Source organism: Buceros rhinoceros, unplaced genomic scaffold, assembly GCF_000710305.1.
Source record: "Buceros rhinoceros silvestris isolate BGI_N320 unplaced genomic scaffold, ASM71030v1 scaffold20148, whole genome shotgun sequence".
Lineage (NCBI taxonomy): Eukaryota > Metazoa > Chordata > Aves > Bucerotiformes > Bucerotidae > Buceros > Buceros rhinoceros.
The window spans coordinates 17,183-36,106 of NW_010425388.1; the positions used below are offsets into that span (position 1 = coordinate 17,183).

Below are 18,924 nucleotides of genomic sequence, written 5' to 3' on the forward strand. Positions count from 1 at the left end.
AAGAGCTGCAGCCACGTCATTGCATGAAGGCTGCCCTTGCTGACCCCATGTCTGGATCTGGCCTTGGTTTTGATTTACTTTCAGTACAGAACATTTGGATGCCTCGAACTGGTATGTGTGCTGTCCTTGAGCAGTACGTGAGCTAGTTTCAAGCAAAGTGTTAAAATGACAAAGGTTAAAAATGCAATGTAGTTTCAGTATTTGTATCAACGATGTTTGTGAGGTGCTCTGTGCTGTAGTGTTTCTCCAGACTCCTGATGCCTCTGTTTATCTTGTAGGCTCTGATATTAAAGGAGGTACTTTTGCCCCAGACTCAACAACTTCTGAAGACCATGCTATTTATTTCTTTGGAAAATATTCTAAAGATCTTTTGGTTGAGGTTGGTGTTCATTGTATACAGATGTATTATGATATATACAGATCCTTCTAAATGTTAGTGCAAAGTGTATCTAGAATTGTTCAGCGTGCTACTTGGTTTGTCCTTCTTATTCTGTCCCTAAAGATAAAACCCTTTTGGTGGTTATACTTTCATCTATCTGAATGCCTGATGTGCTGTATTTATTCCAATATTGTATGTGCTTCCAATACAAACAGAGTCTAATGAAACCGAAGAGTAGAATCTTTGATGAACTACCTGAATTATTTAAAAATGCTTCTCATGGGTACAGATGATGTCATTGATTTGTCTACCCTGTATGGAAAATTGAAGTTCTATTGTTGTCTAAACAAAACAGACAAACAAAATCAACAAAGACTAAAGAAAATCAAATTTAGAAACACTTTAATAAAATGGCAGTCTCACTTCTACCTATAACATTTTGGTATTTTCTTTTTACTAGAGTTTGATTGAAATTTTACATCAGAAATTCCCGGAGTCTGATACAGAGGAACAGCATCAAGCTTATTTGAAACCCTTCCGCATCCTAATCAGTCTCCTTGACAAACCTGAAATAGGTAATGTTGCTTGTCACTGCTGTTATGACTGCTAACGGCTGTTACAACTTGGTGTTCGTCACCTTTGTTAGTAGGACTGAAGACAACACCCTGCACGCTTCTACCTAATTCTGAATATGTCTGCATTGTGTATTAGTGTGCAGGGGGCTCTGTTCCTTGCCTTGGGCCTGGTTCAGAGCAGTGCTCTGGAGCAAGGACCCTCTCCAGATTATCTCTGGCCCTTCTGCAGAGCACGCCGCTGTGTAGCATGGATCTATCCTAGTGAGGATAATGCTCTTCCATGCCCAGAACTGTGATTTGAGGTGCCAGTTAAAAAGAACCCCTTCTGCCCTAGTCGCAATATTCTGCCCAATTCATTCCTTGGAGCTTATTCTCTAAAATACTGTCAGGCCTCTTTTTGTTCTGCTATACACAGCCGCTTCTGTCTGGAAAACTGCCAGTACTGCCCTTGCCTGGGTTTGTTTCCAGGGCTTGGCTGTGCTTGCAGCCTTCCTATGCAGCTCCATTAGACTCCCATGACTGTGCTGGTTTTCCAGCTGCTGCAGTCCCGTAGGCAGCTAGCCTGTGGTGGCACTGCTGCCAAAGTGGGCAGTACCACTTACCTGCAGGTGCTCCATCTGGAAATAACCTGTTGCAGGTGTGGGGAGTTAGGGCTGCTTCTGTTGGTGGCACTGCCAGCTTGTGCCAGGGCCTGATGCTGCTCTGGGAGCTATAATCCAAGATTTCTTAATGAAGCTGTGAAGAATTTCCTCCTCTCCCCTATCACATGTCTGTCCCGTTGTGTGCATGAAGCTGCCCGCATGACAAGGGTGAGGCTCTGCCAGCCCTTATTTTAAAGGGCAAGTTCTCCTTTCTGCATCAAAAAATTAAACCAAAGTGACTTGACAAATTTTTAGTATTTAATAGTATTCTGTAATATCCATGTATGAAGAGATAAATCTTTGAAATTATATTCTGTGAATCTGACAGGTATGAGAAGCCTGTGACTGGTTAACTGGAATTTGTTAAAAGCTAATAGAGTCTTAACAACTGACTGTATCCCAAAGTGTTGTTCTGGTATTACCCTGAGCAGGGCAGTGACGTTATCATTGACTAAGCCTGTAGACTTGAATAAAACTCGCATACTGAAACTGAATACTTGAGTGGCAGTTTGTTTTGCAGGCTTCTGTATCTGGTAAACTTATCCTCTTTCAGAGGTCAGGAAAGTCCTTGTAAGAACATTTCATATCAAAGAATTATCAAAGCACTGCCAGTAAAAATGAGGACTCTGTATTGCTTATCTAACAAATCAGCGCCTCCTTAGTAGAAGCAGTTGTTAGTCTGTTTATAAGACAGTGGTACTAATGTTTCCTTCTGCTGGTTTTTAGCTGAAAAAAAAATCTATCATGATTAAAGTCTCATATATGAAGCATTTTTATTTCCTGACAAAAATGCTGAAGACGATATTAAGGTTGTTACATTATAAATTTATTGTTTAATCTAATTTAGAAAGTAGATGACAGATAGTACGCTATTCTATGTTTTATTTGGCTGACAATCATTGTTAATCTGAAGAGTTACTTAGCTGAACTGCATTATACAGTTTAATCTTTCTGTTTCAGTCAGCGCACAAAATAGAACTTCTTGAGCCTTAAGCCAATGTGATTTTCACTTCCTTGTGAAGTGGATTTAGCAATGCAACTTTTTTTTTAAAGATAAGTAACTAAAACATAACTGAAATCTTTGACCTTTTCTGTTACTCTTGGTCATTTTAACTACTTTTTTCCTGACCCTTGAAAACTGAGTGCCTATGAACACATTGGTTTTATTGTTTTGGGGGTTTTTTTTAAAATCTATTTAGGCTTTCAACTTTCTCAATTTGCTGATTTTTCCAGTTTCTGTCCCTCAAAATTTAATCAAGACTATTACGTTAAATGTATTTTGGGAAATCTGCTTGTTTTCCTTTTGGATACATCCTTAGGGGATTGTATCTGGCACGTAACTGCAGATTTACCGCTATGATTATGCCCACTTATACATGATTGCAGTATAGGTGCCCTACCGAAGTGATTTAAGTGTAATGTAGAACCAGCGCTATGGCTTTCCAAGTAGTACTTTAAGAAGCTCCTAAAATGAACAACAGGTGGTATTTAACTAGAATTTAAAAACAAACCAAAACAAAACCAACAAATATTTAAATACATATTTCATTTTATTTCGACTGGAAAAATCTGACATTTCAAAAAGCTATGCAAGCATTTTCTTCCTTCTTGGGTGATTGTGGTTTTTTTTTTTAGTCTAGCTACCCCTAATTTAAGTCTATACATGTTTGTAAGTGAGCTGCCTAGCAATGACTTTGGTGCAACTACTGGATTCTTTCTTCCTTCAATTGCAGGGCCACCAGTTGTTGGGGATCTGTTCCTTGAAGTTGTTAGAGGCTTTTATTTTTACTGCAAAGATGCACTTGGTTCTGATCTCAAGCTGAGCTACAATCAAAGTGGCAACATACTTGCAAGGTATAACTACCAGTTTTCAACTATGAACTAAAACTGTATCATTTATGTTAAGCTAACGTAACTGAAATTAACTAGTTTGAGGAAGGTTAAGCTTTTAACAACATGACCTTCTCTACAGAAGATAAAATTTTTCTATGACTTCCCTTTTTCCCCACGCGTGCTAGATTTCTCTGATTTGGCAGAGAAGAAACTGAAGTACACAGCATGTGATTGGTGTTGATTAAATCCAGTTATGTTGGCCAAGAGTCAGTCTGGCAACAGAACTCCTAGCTTTTTGATTTTCAAAGTTGAAGGCTTGATTTCTTTCATGTGGGAGAAAGGTGTTCAAACCCTAGCTATTCCAGAATGACTTAGTCCTTGAATTAAAACAATTGATGTCTTTTAGTTTGTAAAGAAGGGGGGGTGGGGGGGATGGAGTGCGTGTACGATTTTGGAATGTGTCAGCTAATACTGTGATGTGCGTACTCTTAGAATCTTCACTGACATTTGTTTCTTTTCTTCCCCCCTCCTTTTTTTCCCCTTTCACACAGTGCAATCAAAGAGAACAAAAATGCTTCAGAAATTGTCAAAACAGTCAATTTGCTGATCACATCCTTAAGCACAGATTTCCTGTGGGATTACATGACCAGATGTTTTGAAGATTGTTTCAGGTGTTTATGTTGTCAAACAATAGCACTCCTCTTAAAAATGTCACTTAAGAGCTATCTGTGTGAGATAAAGTTTACTGAAGCATTTAAATTCCGGAAGGGACCTAACCTATGTTAGAATCAGACAGATATGTAAGATACATTCTAAAATAATTCAAGAATGCAAACAGGTAAACAATTAGATGGAAACCAGCAACCTGAGAACAAAATAAACTACTTTCAAAGTGACAGCTGGAGCAGGAAAAAGTTCAGGTGGGGAGGTGGAGAGGTCTTCCTTGGCAGAACAGGTGGGGTTTTTTGAAGAAAAATTAAGATATCTAAGTTTTTAACTCTTTCTAAATATGGAGGAGAAGATTACACTGTCTAAGTAGTAGGATTGTGTATAAGAATTTAATGTGAAAATTAGAAGCACTTTAGCATCCACATGCAAGTACAGTTTAGGTGGTTTTGACAGAGTTTTTTATCTTGCTGTTTTAGAATTCTCATTTTACTTTGCTTCAGAAGTCTTTCAATATTCTGTGCTGCTTTTAATGAAGCTTTTTTATTGTAACAAGGATTCTGACATGAAAAACGCTTACATAATAATGTTTCTCTCAATCCAGAAGCAAATCCACACAGATGAGATATCCTCTTGAAAATATCAGCACTCCTCCTACAGTTTCAGAGCTCTGCACGCTATTGGTGTTTCTTCTGGATGTGATTCCTTTGGTAAGGCAACCTGAAGTTAACTGCTTCAAAGAAACTTAAAATCAAGTAATTCATATTGTGATCACATCAACTGAAAAAAGGCAAATTAACATAGGCGTGCATATGCACGCTATGTTCTGCAAAGTGTAGTTTTATGTGCTGACATATATAGCTACTCATGCTACTGCCTAGCAAAATAAAAAATAGTTTGTATTTTAAAATGTGGTGATTCTACCAAAGGAATGAAAAAGTGTATCTTTTGCTTCTTGGGTAAATAATTTCATGGGACTTTCTGGTCTCTCAGTAGCTGGCTGACTAGCGTCAGATTTTTAGGGCGTGATTCAGTGTTCATCATGCAGAATGACGAAAGAAGGAATAGCACTGAAGCAAGTTTGTGCAGCTTAACTATTCATGAACTGACTTTATCAAACATTGATCAGTGTTGCTAGACAGCTGAATAATAATAATATGTGGTAACTGTTCTAAGCAATGCCTGTTTATTTTAGGAGCTCTACTCTGAAGTGCAGACTCAGTATCTTCCACAAATGCTCAGTTATATGGTACAGTCTCTCCTGGAAAATACGGAAGTATTAGATTTACCAGAACTCACTCATGCCTTAAAGACCTGTTTTAAAGTGCTTAGCAAAGTGCAAATGCCCCCTTCCTATTTGGACATTGAGACAGGAAGTGGAAATGGGGTAGGTATTTTTCAACTACTCGTGTTTAAACTTGTAAGTTACGTGCTAATTCTCCTAACTTAAGCCTAGATGATAACTGCAGCAATAAGGATTTTCTTCTTCTTTAGCCCCTTCCAGAGCTATCCGATTCTTACTGAGTATTCAGTTCTGACTCGTTTGAATTATTCGTGACAGTGAAGGAGTATAGTCTTGTCTGCAACTGGGGTTATAACCCTGCCTCTTGAGAAGAACATGATCTTAAGAGTTTTGAAAAGTCGCTCAACATCATACAGTTGCCAAATCAAGCCCAGCTTTACAGCTGGTTGGGTATGCAAGGCTTTCAATTAATATTTTAGTTTAACACAAAGTGGTATTATTTGTGTGCAAGAGACCATGGTAGGAAATGACCATAAAGCAATCACACCAGAGCTCTGCCAGAGTTTTGCAGTAGAACAAATACATGCATTTGACTAGAAATAATCCAACATATGTAGTGCTGTTCTACTGGTGAACTGATTCTAAGGAAACATTTCCATTTGCTAAGTACCAGTAGCTATGGATCTGTTGGTGTTTGAATCAAGGTGTGAGGATTATACAAACATTCATTAGGTTTTAAATGCCACTGAATTGAACTGCTTACAAATAACTATTTCCATGATTTCGTAAAAGTGATCTGTATCTGGAAACTGCAAATACTAGGGATTGTGTTCTGTCGTCGTTCCCCAGTGCCTGCCACAGTTCTATGTAGTTCAAAATGATCTACGCAGTGCCACATTAACACGTTAACATTGCTGTTTTAGAGCCCAGTGAAAAAAGAAAATGTGGACATAAGCTTGGACACTAAGGCTGTGCTGCAGGAGGAGGATGAGACTCCATTCCCTCCCCTGAAGTCAGAAGACAGTGGCATTGGTTTAAGTGCTTCCTCCCCAGAGCTCTCTCAGCACTTGGGGGTGCCAACTGTCACCCTTGAGAGAGACGATGTCTGGAAGAAAGGGGGGAGCATTCAAAAGACTTTGTATTGCATCCAAGAGCTGGTTGCCAAGTTTTCCAGTAAATATATTTTTGGGGTGCAATTTCAAGAAACAGGTAATGAAAGCATCTCAGCAATTAATCTGAGTGGAAAAGAGAAAAAAGAGAATGGCTACAGATTACCTGAAAGTGCTAGCAAGAAAAAGAGTCCATGGGATGCAAAGCAAATCACCGTACCTCAGTTTAAACAAATGCTTTCAGACTTGTTCTCAGTTCGAGGATCACCGTTCAAGAACAGGAGTTCTAATCCCCTTCCTTCTGACCGCAACTCTGATAACAAAAAGGAGAAGGAAGATGAAGAGTGGGACTTTGAACAAGTGATGCTTGTCTTGGGACCCCTTAGAGGTGACTGCAAGGAAGCTTTCTCTGCAGCTTGTCACCTTTTGTTGGATTGTACCACATTCCCAGTCTATCTTTCGGAGGAGGAGATGGAACAGTTGTATGTCACTCTATTTCAGGTTCCAGGTAAGAAAAGATTCCTTTACTGGACAACTTCAGCATCTTAGGATGCAGGTAGCAGCTTGGCTATTTGCAAGACATGCGACCAGAGCCAGTAGTAATGCCTTTTGACAGGGCTGAAGGCAAGTTGCACGCAAATTAAAGACTTACCCACGTCAGCGTGTATTTTGTGTTTTGCAGCCGAGGGACATTTTTTACTAATCTTTTTAAATTCACCTTCTTTTGAAGGCTTTCACTATGAAACTTGTAGCTGAAGGGACAAAAAGACCTTCAAGCCTGTAGAGCCTTGTGTCGTCGCTCAGGATTTTCAGGAAACCCATCCCCTGCCATCCATGTGTGCACCCCCTCCAAAAAAAATAAAGGTGTGTTAGAGGAAGATGGCTATAGGTGGAAAACTGGAGCTCTAAACCATAACAGAAACAGCTCTATCCCTAACCCTCAGAATTCAAAGGAGGCTGATGTAAGCTAACGTGTAAGAATAATCTTGTATAATTGGAGGGAATGTTTGTTCCACACATTCAAGTTCATTCATTAGCATTAGAGGGAGCAGTTACTGGTCTGAAGGATAGTTAACGAGGTGGGTTTCTAGTGTTTGGAGAGGTAGGAAGCTGGAAAATCGGGTTCTCTTCCTAACCTCACTCCAAATTTCTGGAATCTTCCTTAGCAAAGTGATGATATGCCCACAATCTGCATAGGTGCACTGTCTGCTTGTCGTGGATGCTTTTGCGTATTTGCCATGCCTTTCATGTGGTCAGCAATGTAGCTGAACTTAGAAGACTTGCTTTCATCATTGTGTTTTTTTGGAATATCATCCTAGGATTATAGAAGCTTATTTTCAAAATTCTTTTCAAGTGCACACCCTGGAGAATATACAGTAAGGTTTAAAGCCAAAAGGAGAGAACTTCTGATAACGAAGGTCTGGGTTGAATGTGATACAAAAGCTGTCTGATGTGAAGAAGGAAGAATGGTCATTTTATTGTAGTAGTAAAGCCGTTAAAATGTTTGGTTTTGAAGTCAGAGGTGTGAATTCATACTTCAGACTGTCTCTAGTCAAGCCGTAATAAAACTTTATCTGATTAGTCGCTCAGGAGAGACAAAGATGGCTTAATTTGATGTTAGCCCTATCAGTTCCTTGTGTGCTCCGTGGTTTCTGAAGTGATATGACTCAATGCTACCTAAAAGAGCATCCTTGGATCAGCAGACCTCTGTTCTTGGTTTTGACAATGACACCTAGAAACCAGCAGCTGTAAAAAATAGTTGTGAATAAAAATAAACTGTAAAGCAGAATTCCACTAGTTGTTAGCTTACTGTGGTCCTGCAAGAGCTTTCTGCTGGGAGAAACAGAGAAAAGATTATAACTTGCTTTGAAGCAAGTCCCTTCTGAAGTAAAGGACTTGATGATAGCATAACAGTTGGATTTGGGCAGTCATTTTTGTCTCTTGGTCCTGTGAATTTGATTGATTAATGCTTGAAAATATGGCCATAAACTTGAGATTATTCAACAACTTTTTTCTCACTTATCTTCTGAGGAGGTTGTGATACCAGCTTCCCTCTGTGGCTGAAGTCTTTAATGACAATATGCTGTTGTGTGAATGACTGCTATGTTCAGAACGTGTCCATCTTCACGCTGCTGGAGGTGATCAACCATTCCCAGTCGCTTGCACTTGTAATAGAAGACAGAATGAAGCGGTACAAAGTGTCTGGCCACAACCCCTTTTTTGGAAAGCTACAGATGGTCACCCTTCCTCCCATTGCTCCTGGAATTCTAAAGATCATCTCAGAGAAAACAGATTTCTACCAGGTGTCACTTTTATTTTTCTTTTTTACTGCCCAACTACACTGAACCTTTGAGGATGGGGTGGGAAAGCAAACGTTATTTGCATGGATGTTTGGGGGCAGCATGTTTGTGTTACAATGACATATCGCTGATTTGTGCTTCCACATGCATTTGAAAGCAATTGTGTTCTTTTTCATGTGCTTCCCAACAGGATGTTCAAAAGTGGAAGGTTATTTTCAAATTGCTAGTTGGTTTTGTGCCCAATTCTTGAGGTTGTGGGGAAGGTATAGTTGATTTCTGACTTGAAAGGTTTGGATTCATTAGCTTAAAAGCTACACTTTAGAGAGCTTTGATACCACTCCAAAGTTTTCAGATAAGAGAAGATGTTAGTGGGTGAGTAATAATGAAAGCATTCCATCCTATTTTTTTTTTAGTATATTTATTTCAAAGATGCTTTCCTTCTCATAGTGTTGGTATGAGGGTTGGTTCCAAGATTTTTTTTCTTAATTACCATGTTTCCAATTGCTGTGCCTGTCACATGTAGAATTTGTTAAGTTTTGACCCAAAAAATAGAAGCGGAAGTATTTTTCTTAACTTCTGGTGCATGTACATTTGAATTACCTGTTCTACTAGGGCAGGAAAGTTGCATTCCTTTAGTGCGAGTGTATGACCTGCATTCTTGCTCTTTGCTAAACCAAGACAGTTTGGAAATCCCTTTTGGTAATAGAGGACATTTATGCATTTATGCAGTAGAAAGCTTTTAAGTCAGGGAGAAAAATTACTTCCCCCCTGCCTCTCCCCTAGAGAGTAGCCTGTGTGCTCTGGAATCAGCTGAACAAGGAGACACGGGAGCATCATATTGCCTGTGTGGAACTGTTCTACAGGCTGCACTGCTTGGCACCATCAGCAAATATCTGTGAAGACATTATCTGCCATGCCCTTCTGGACCGTGATAAAGTAAGTCCTGTATTCGCTGAAGTTCCTTCTTCATTGTAGAGTTGTTCCATTGCTTCCCAGACTGCCTCCAGTTCCCTTGTGCCCCACATCTTCACCCCCATGGTCCTTCTGTTTTCCAGGAGTTCAACAGTCCAACTTTCCATTTCCTTGGGATTTATTCATCGTGGGACTACCGCTAAATTTAATCCCTCAGTACAAGCTCTCTCAGACAATGCTGGAGCTTTTTTAGTTTCAGCCCAAACCATGTCATATCTAAAAACTTGCAGTTTTCATCAGTATTTCCAAACTGGTGCAGCTTCACCAGTTTAAAAATAATTTTATTTTGTGTTGATTTTGTAAACTTTGTATTCCAACAAAAGGCTTTGTTACATTTTAAGTGTATGTCAACATAATGTTGACCCTGTGTCCACCTTAGTATTGAGATCTCATAATAAGTAATCTATGTTTTAAGTGAGCCAGTTATTAATTATTTTAGTTGCCTAGTTTAATGACAGAACAGTTCTTTAATAACTTACAGTGTATTTGTGAGAAGTGCCTTGCACAATAAAACTTAAAACAGCCACCCTCATTCTTCAGTGTTGTTTTCGTATCTTAGCACTTGCAATTTTGAAACTTAGAAGTTTGGAAATCTTCTAAAAGCTTTTAAACAAAACTACCAATAATAAACACTACCTAATATGCCAATGTCTTCCTGTTTGTCATCCAACTTCTAAACCTCCCTAACACCAAACCAAGACTAAAATGTTTATACACAAGAGTCCTAAATTACCTTTTTGGCCTACTGACACATTTTATTTGCTCCGACAAACACTGTGGCTGTTAAGTTTTGGTTGTGCATTCACGGGTACATGGCATTTTGGTTTAGTCTACTGCAAAATAGAAAAGTGCTCTCAAACTACCTGAGAAGGATTAGCAGTCATCTACACAATAATGGTTGTTCTGCTAGAGGCTTAAAAATCACTAAAACTTTACTCGAAAATAAATGCTGAAAAAAACCCCATATATCTGTCTTGTTTCCTTGCAAAGGGGACAAGGCTGGAAGCACTGTTCAGATTCTCTGTATTGTGGCATCTGACCAGAGAGATCCAAGGCAGCAGAGTGACTTCTCACAATCGATCCTTTGATAGGTATTTTCTCTTTCCACTGGCTTAGACTTACATTTATGTATTGAACTCTGTCATGCTTTGTTCCATTTTTTTTTTCTGAGGTGGGAAAAATATTTCTGTAGAGAGGACAAAAAAATGAGTGAAAGGAAGATCTTCAACTGTACCTAGTACCTTTGCAAAGCACTCTATGTGCATGGTGCACTTCCTTGTGTGAAGGAAGGTTCTGTAAAAATAGAAAGAGCTTCATATATGAATAGTAGCTTGCAGAAAGTTTCTGCATAGCAGACATTTTTTATCTTGGAGTAGGTTACGTATTTTTTTCCAAAGAAAATAAAACCAGCTACTTGTGGGGAAAAAAAAGTTATGTTAATTTTACTTCCTATTTATGAGATCATAACCTTTGTATAAAATGAGAGAAAAGCATTCAAAGTCTTTCCAAATAAATATTTGGAAGAACTTTAAAAGATGCTGCTCTTCTAGAGTGTGAGTATAAGTATGGCCTTGTTCTACAAACGCATGTGTACTTGACCTCAACTCGGGAAAATGTGCATGATCAAGCTGTTGTTAGCAGACATGAGCCGTTGGCTGGTGCTTGCTTGAACATGCACTATGTCTGTTCCCTGCCACTATTTTGTTGTTTGCATTAACTTTTGGAGGGATTTCAATTGTACTTCTTCGTTCTGATTTCTCCGCTCAGGTCTCTGTTTGTGGTACTGGACAGTCTCAATTGTTCAGATGGCGCAATTGGTGCTGCAGCACAGGGCTGGCTGATCCGTGCTCTTTCACTTAATGATGTTGCACGGATTCTTGAACCAGTCCTGCTGCTGCTGCTTCATCCAAAGACACAGCGCACGTCCATTCACTACATCAAACAGAAAAATTCAGCAGGTAAAACTGTTCTTGGACTGAAACTGTAAGTGCTAACATAGCATTGCATACTCCTGAACACCTATGGAAGGCAGTTTCTGAAGTGCAGTGGTATCCTATTACCTGAGTCGTCTTGTATCAGTTCCATACATTCCTCCTCATCTGAGTACCTCTGGCAATGCCTAAAACAGAGTTCAGGAGTAAGTCATGCTAGCCGAAGGCCTAATGATCGTTTCTATTATGGTGGCTGCACCTACACTGTTGGTTTGGGTTGCTCCCTGCTTTGCTCTGGGATCTTGTCCCACACTTCTCATTGCCATTCCCAGGTGATCCATACTGCATGTGTGTTCACTGTTCACAGGATCCTTTCTTGGAGCAAAACTAGGTCTGCAACCAGCTGAAATCCAGAAGCAGTTTGGTGGCTATGTCAGTCCAGGAACTGTTCACGTAGGCAGGATGAACAGGCAGTTTTCACTCTCTACACCCACTCTTGCCCAAGCACACCATGCACTCTCATACTAGGTTTCTTTATTCAGAATATTTTTTGTTAATGATTCCCTCAGCATCATGTTAAAATAATCAGACGGGTTGTGAGGAACATCTTGGTGTTGGGCACACCACACACACAAAAAAAGAACACTAATTCTACAGTCTTCTAAACATTAAAACGTCTTTGTCCAAAGAAGATCCATTTTGATTTAAGAGGAGAGCTAAGCCTTTGTGGCGTATACCTTGAAGTATACGAGAGCTAAGACATAGTAGCAGAGAGAGATGTTTGCAATTGGAGATGACTTCTAGCCACTCAAATTTAGGAATGTGGCAGGGTGTCTTTACTGTGACAGGCTAAATTTGACAGTAGGAAAGTGACTATTTTAAGACCTGTAATGAGAACTATCGTAAATCACGTATGATCTGTGTGTCAAACGTGGAACAGACAAATGTAACAGAGACCTATGGGGAGCAGCTGAGGAAGTCTGAGACAAGCATGGAGCAAGGAGTGCAGAGTCCAGTGAGGGCTTGTAGTCTATTCAGGTTGGGAATTGCTGGGAAGTCTGCTGAGGTTTGAGATTGCTGGGAGTGGGATGGATGAGACACTCCGCACCGTTTGGCCCAAGTAGCCAGGGGTGTTTCCTGAAGCAGAGCAGGAAGACAGTGGAGAAGCGTCCAGTAGTTTTGTAAAGAAACTTCCACGTCACCTGTCTGTCTCTTTACTGTTAACCTAGCTGTTAGCTTTCAAAATTGTTTTTCTCTCTTGGTTGACAAATAGTTAGAGGGCAGACTTCAATAGCATCCAAAGGGACCTGTTTATTAGATGCTATACAACCACAGAGCTAATACATTCCTTCCTTGTTCCACAGCATGTAATCAAGGAAAACATTAGCTCTTTAAATGAAGAAAATAAAAATCCTCTGTTGCTATCCTTCTCACATCCCTCCTGATCTCAACAAACATTTTATGCTCAGGAAGCATAAAAAAACCCATCACATCTAGGGAGACATAGCATAAGAGAAATGGCATGTGCTTTTTGTTTTGATCCTATTCTCTTGCACTTACAGTAGGTTAGGACTGTTCTACTACTTTAAAAAAAAGATAATTCTTTCCTTAACCCAGGGTTTTTTGGGTTTTTTTAGCTCTACTTGTTACAATTAGTAGTAGATTAGAGCAGAGTAGCTTTTTCACCTTTTTTTTTCTTACAATGATTTATTCAATATAATGCATGTTGTGTAAAATAAATGATTATACACTTTAAAACAAAATTTTTTTTTCAGGAGATATAGATGATTGGCTTTGCAAGAAGAAGGTCTCTTTGAAAGAGTCTGGCATCTCTGAGAGCAACTCTGAGGAAAACCTTCCACTGAGCCAGTTTACTACTGTGGATAGAGAAGCAATTTGGGCAGAAGTGGAAAAAGACCCAGAGAAACCGGAGTTAAAAACAGAACAGTCTGAAAATAATGGCTCTTGTAATCCAATAATTTCACATGAAGCAGATGACCAAGATAATAGTGAGCACACAGAATCAGCAGATACCAGCACAGGCCATGACAGTGAAAATACGTCCTCTTTTTCTCCTTCTCTGGAGCTGCAAGAAGTAAGCAATGAGGACAATGACAGTGCTGCAACTGATGGCAGAGAGACCACTAATCGTGTGAATTCTCTCAATGCATTCCTCCCTGAAAGCTCCAAATCCAGTGTAGCACTAAACCTTGTGCGTGCTGACTCTGAGAGGACTCAAGCATCAGAGTCTCTGTCAAGTGATGAAGAGGTGGACTTGGAGCTCCAAGAAATTACCCATTCTAGGTTGCTCAAGCAGCAGAAGGAAAAGCAGGAGATGATTGAGGCTCTTTTCAAACACATGCTGCTGTATTTGCAGCCTTATGATTCTAAGAGGGTACTGTATGCTTTTTCTGTTCTGGAGGCAGTGCTCAAAACAAACCCTAAAGAATTTATTGAAGCTGTAGCTAGTACAAGCATGGATACCAGCTCCACAGCACATTTGAATCTTATTTACAATCTCCTAGCTCGCCATCAGGAAGCTCTCGTAGGGCAGAGTTTTTATGGCAAGCTTCAGACTCAGTCCCCAACCATGTGTCCCCATTCTCTTCTAATAGAATTGCTCACTTACCTCTGCCTCAGTTTTCTGCGCTCATATTATCCATGCTATTTGAAGGTCACGCACAGAGATGTGCTCGGCAACAGAGATGTTCAGGTAAAAAGTGTGGAAGTCCTCATTAGAATGATGACCCAGCTAGCTACTATGGCAAAGGCAGCAGAGAGTAAGAATGTAGAGTTCATACGCAGTTTGCTAGGAAGATGCAAAATTCAGGAGTTTGTTCTTCTTTCTTTGTCTGCATCTATGTATATAAGTCAGAAGCGGTATGAAATGCTTGTGGCAGATGGAGTTAATAATGTTCCTGAAGAAGAACTCTTTGAAGAGAGCCTGATCAATTTTGGGCATGATCAAATATGGAGTGAACACCCACTTCAGATTGAGTTGCTGAAGCTCTTGCAGGTATTGATTGTCTTGGAGCACCATCTTGGACAGACTCATGAGGAGCAGGAGAATCAGCCAGACCTCTCTAAGGAGTGGCAGCAGGCTCTTAATTTCCAGCAGGCTATTGGTGCAATGCAGTATGTCTATCCACACCCCATAACATCACAGGGATTATTCGTCTCTGCTGTGGTTAGAGGTTTGCAACCAGAGTATGGCTATGGGATGCATCCTACTTGGGTAGGCTTAGTCACGTGTTCCCTGCCCTATTTTGGGAAGTCTTTAGGTTGGACCGTCGCACCATTTGTTGTACAGATATGTAAAAACCTGGATGAGCTTGTCAAACAGTATGAAAATGAAGCTGTGAAGACATCTGCGAAAACATCTGCTAGGTAAGAGTCTGCAATGTGGAATTTGTTATCCTGAAACTTTTTAAAGTTCCTCTTATTAGAGTATGGTGCATAATATTTTTCTGTTTTAGCATTGTGGCTCCCAGAAATTGATCCTCAAAACGTGCTGCACTTGCAGACATCTGTGCACCTGCAGGCATCTGTCCCTTGAGCCCAGGTGCGGTGGAGGCAGTGTTGGTGCAGCAGGGCTTCCTGCAGTTGCAGGATTGACCAGCAGTTGTGCTACTGCCTGTCTCCTGTTGCCTGCCATCCAAGTAAAAGGAAGTTCCCAGTTTTGACAAGACTGAGGATTTTGGAGGACCAATTGAGGAGAAAAACACAGTGATACTGTTCAGAACTGGTAGTAAGCGAAAGAATTAGGGAAAATAATTGAATGCTAAAGATGAAGGGTCAGGTGGAGAATAGTATTCTGAGAGATCTAGACAAAGAAACAGGGTTGTCCAAGCGTAGGTTTTGAATCTTTTTTTTTATACATATATTCCTGAATGGTCATTCCAGTATTCTTGTAACTATTGAATAGAAGCATTTCTACTGGAATTTTCAATCAAGGAAATACCACTTGGCCTGTTAACCTTTTTTGTTTTTCTCCCCTCCAAAGCTTAACTTCTAAAAGAGAAAACGTTACACCTGATTACCCACTAACCCTTTTGGAAGGTCTGACAACCATTGGTCATTTTTGCCTTCTGGATCACCCTAATCAAACTAAAAAGGTAAATGTTTAATGTCTCCCACTCGCTTGATGCTTTAGCACCAGTTTGTCAAAGTGTGCATCCCTTTGGCATTCAGAGGTCAATGTAAGTATTAGAGTGGTGCTTGTACAAGAAGATAACCTGAAAGAAGCCTCACAGCACACCAAGAAAAGTGAACTAAGTAAAAGTGTAAGGGGGAGGAACTGAACTTAATTTTTTTTTATTTGAAGACAGGAAAAGTTAATTTTAAGCACCTGTTCGTGATGATCTCGGTCACACAAATATTAGCCCTTTATAGATTGTCTACATTTGGTCTGTCATTAATAAAGTCTTCTATTTTCTTTTGAGTTTTTAACATGCTGATGTGTCCTCTACAATTTTTATTCCTATAACATTTGTCAAAAGAGGATATTATCCTAATAATTTCCTAAACAAATCAATTCTCTCTTTGCCAAAATGGTGAACAGCAAATTCAGTAGACTCTAAAAGCAGCCATATATTTCAGAAATAGAGTGGTCAAGTTATTGAAGTTGTCATTACAAAAGTTTACTATAATTCTCCTAACTATGGAATAAGGGTAGTCACTCTGTGGTGCGTAATGTATTTTAATATTCATATTTTTGTTTTTCTAGTTGTCAGGTTTAGCTGAACCTGCAAACCTGAGAAATGCAAGGAATGCCATCTTGGAAGAATTGCCTCGCATTATTAATACGATGTCCCTTCTTTGGAGTGTTATAAAGAGGGAAGACTCTCAAAAAAGACCAACTGACTTCTTCGGAACAACTAAAGGCTCCTCTTCGGTCTACTTTAAAGCAACCAAAGTAGGAGTTCTTTTAAACTGCTGTGTTATCTCATCATCCTTATCATCCCCTCCCTCAAGTACTGCATTTTACAAAAGAGATCATAGGAATAGTTTTGCCATTCCCAGAATGATATCGAGCCTCAAAGAATTTTTGAAGGACTCTTACGAGCTAAAGACTTCACAGTACCTACGTACAGAAGTAGATTTTTCCCTGTTGTTTTTGCCCATCTGCACCCTTACCTGATCTGTTTGGTGTTTTGCTTTTCCTGTGAGCTTCCGTTAATAACTGCTGCAGAGCCAACCGCCTCTGAATTTTCTGCACCTTCCACAGGCAACAGAACATGCTCCTGTGTTGTGTAAAGGGGTGTGAGTTTGGAAGGTGAGTGGGGAAGGCCCTCCTGTCGAGGCATAAGGTTCAGAAAAGACCTCCTTGCTTTCTAGACTCCTAAAAGACGAGGCTATGTGTGGCTAGATCCAGTCCTCATCCCAGACTTGGTCAACAGTTTCTGTTCAAAGGGTTATATGTGTAGGCTCCGATTCGAGTCAGCATTTGTCTGTTTTGGAGCTCTGGTAAGGACTTTCACTACGACAGTTTTGCAAAGTCAGCATTTGATATGTGGCAGGGGGAGGCCCTCCCACTGAGTCACAAGGTTCAGAATGGACCCACTTGCTTTCCAGACTTCCTCTCAGGGAGGTGCCTGGGTGCAGCTAAATCCACCTGTAGTCCCAGACTTGGTCAGCAGTTTACGTCTAAGGACTATATGTGTGTAGCCACTTGCAGAGTCAACGTTTGCCTGTTTCGTAGCCCTGCCTATAGGACCTTCAGTGAGACAGATTCACAAAGTTGCAAAGTTAGGTAGTTTATTAAGGCAACAGGTATAACAAGTTGAGAATTGCCACTGATAAATACACTTACTGAAAAAAATCGAGCTCTTGTTAGTAATTCCCAGGGAACATTCGACAAAAGCTGGACACACAAGTATTACCAAAGAGGTATGTGTCTCTGCCTGGGGAGGATAGAGATCCAGGCCCGCTGGATCTGTCCAAATAGTTGGATTTCTCTTCCTCAGTAATAGAGGATTCTAAAGACTAATTTTATACCTATTGACGAGGTGGGACTGGGTCATATCTCGTGTGCTGATTGGCTCCTGGCAGGCTAATGGTGCTGTTAATTAAGAGAGGGTGGTGAAGGAAAGCCAACACTTAATACAGATGTAGACTCTTCCTCTGGTTTTGTTGGTAGAACCTCTGACATTTAGGTCTTGTCTTTGACTCTGATGATACAACGTCTGTCTGTAAGACCTGTGCCTCATCCCAGCAGTCCCAGTAATTGGGCCAGGTCATAAAACTTCCAATTTGCCAGGTCACAAAGCTTCCAACATCTGTGCTGTGTCTTGGCCAGATAAGCAAAATGCTTACCCACCCACCCATTCTCATTGTCAGGTAAATGATAAGCGCGCTAATTAGCCTGTTTTCCTATCCAAGGCTGGTACAAGATAAGCATGCTAATTGGCCTGCATTCCTGTTACAGGGCAAGCTTTCCCTGTAAGTTTTCCCACAACCTGAAGGAATAAAATTACTAGATTTCTCCCTTCTTCTGTGGGTATTGTAAGTTATAGTAGTGAAAAATATCTGTAGGAGAAGAGAGAATATAACACAAGTAGTTTTTTTTTTTTCTATTGCAATCTGCTTTCCAACAAATGTGCCTTCCGTCTGTAAAAAGGATATACTAACTCATAAATAAATCACCAAAACTAGTCTGACTGCAAGTATATAAAGAGATTCTTCTGTTGTTGCCTATTTTCTGAACGTCTTGGGGAAAGGAAGAATGGTTTACAGACGATGAGATAGTCTTCACCTTACAGAAGTTTAGCATTGACAGTTGTTTTTTTCCTCTTTATAGACATTAAGAACTAAAATACTGGACTTCATTAATCCATTGACAGCACAACTTGGAATCCAGCTGATGGCAGCAATTGCAGCAGTATGGAATAGCAAGAAACCTCATAGGAATCAAAGTAAAATCAAGGTGAGAATAAAGAAAGGCACCCTTAGTTTTACAGTGTAAAGGCAAATGTTACTTTTATATGATCAGTTCTAAACTCTGGGCTTATTTATAGATTCTTCGGGGTTTTTTTACATGTGACAATGGCAAGCCACTGAAAAATCTGAAATGCTGTTATTTATATGTAAGTCCACAAAGCATCCAGACTACAGTTTAACCTAAATAAGTAATCAAATAAAAAGGACAGTGTGGTGCAGTTTAAGTCTGATAGTAATAGCTATTTTTTTTTTTAATTCAATACTGCATTGTGATCTTAGGATTGCAACTTCCCAATTATGTTTAATATTAAAATACTGAATCAGCTCCATTTCCAG

The 18,924-nt window shown here is 39.9% G+C and overlaps 1 protein-coding gene across 1 annotated transcript in view; it reads left to right on the plus strand.

The window, feature by feature from the left end:
- DOPEY2 (dopey family member 2) overlaps positions 1-18,924 on the plus strand; it is a 44,632-nt gene that overhangs the window by 14,717 nt on the left and 10,991 nt on the right. Inside the window, exons 7-21 of the mRNA XM_010141140.1 lie at positions 279-379; positions 840-954; positions 3,329-3,449; positions 3,980-4,099; positions 4,699-4,804; positions 5,290-5,481; positions 6,261-6,954; positions 8,481-8,749; positions 9,530-9,682; positions 10,709-10,809; positions 11,486-11,676; positions 13,425-15,036; positions 15,653-15,764; positions 16,376-16,564; positions 18,449-18,574. Of these exons, the coding sequence (XP_010139442.1) occupies positions 279-379; positions 840-954; positions 3,329-3,449; positions 3,980-4,099; positions 4,699-4,804; positions 5,290-5,481; positions 6,261-6,954; positions 8,481-8,749; positions 9,530-9,682; positions 10,709-10,809; positions 11,486-11,676; positions 13,425-15,036; positions 15,653-15,764; positions 16,376-16,564; positions 18,449-18,574 (4,202 nt within the window). The remainder of the gene's footprint in view (positions 1-278; positions 380-839; positions 955-3,328; positions 3,450-3,979; positions 4,100-4,698; positions 4,805-5,289; positions 5,482-6,260; positions 6,955-8,480; positions 8,750-9,529; positions 9,683-10,708; positions 10,810-11,485; positions 11,677-13,424; positions 15,037-15,652; positions 15,765-16,375; positions 16,565-18,448; positions 18,575-18,924) is intronic.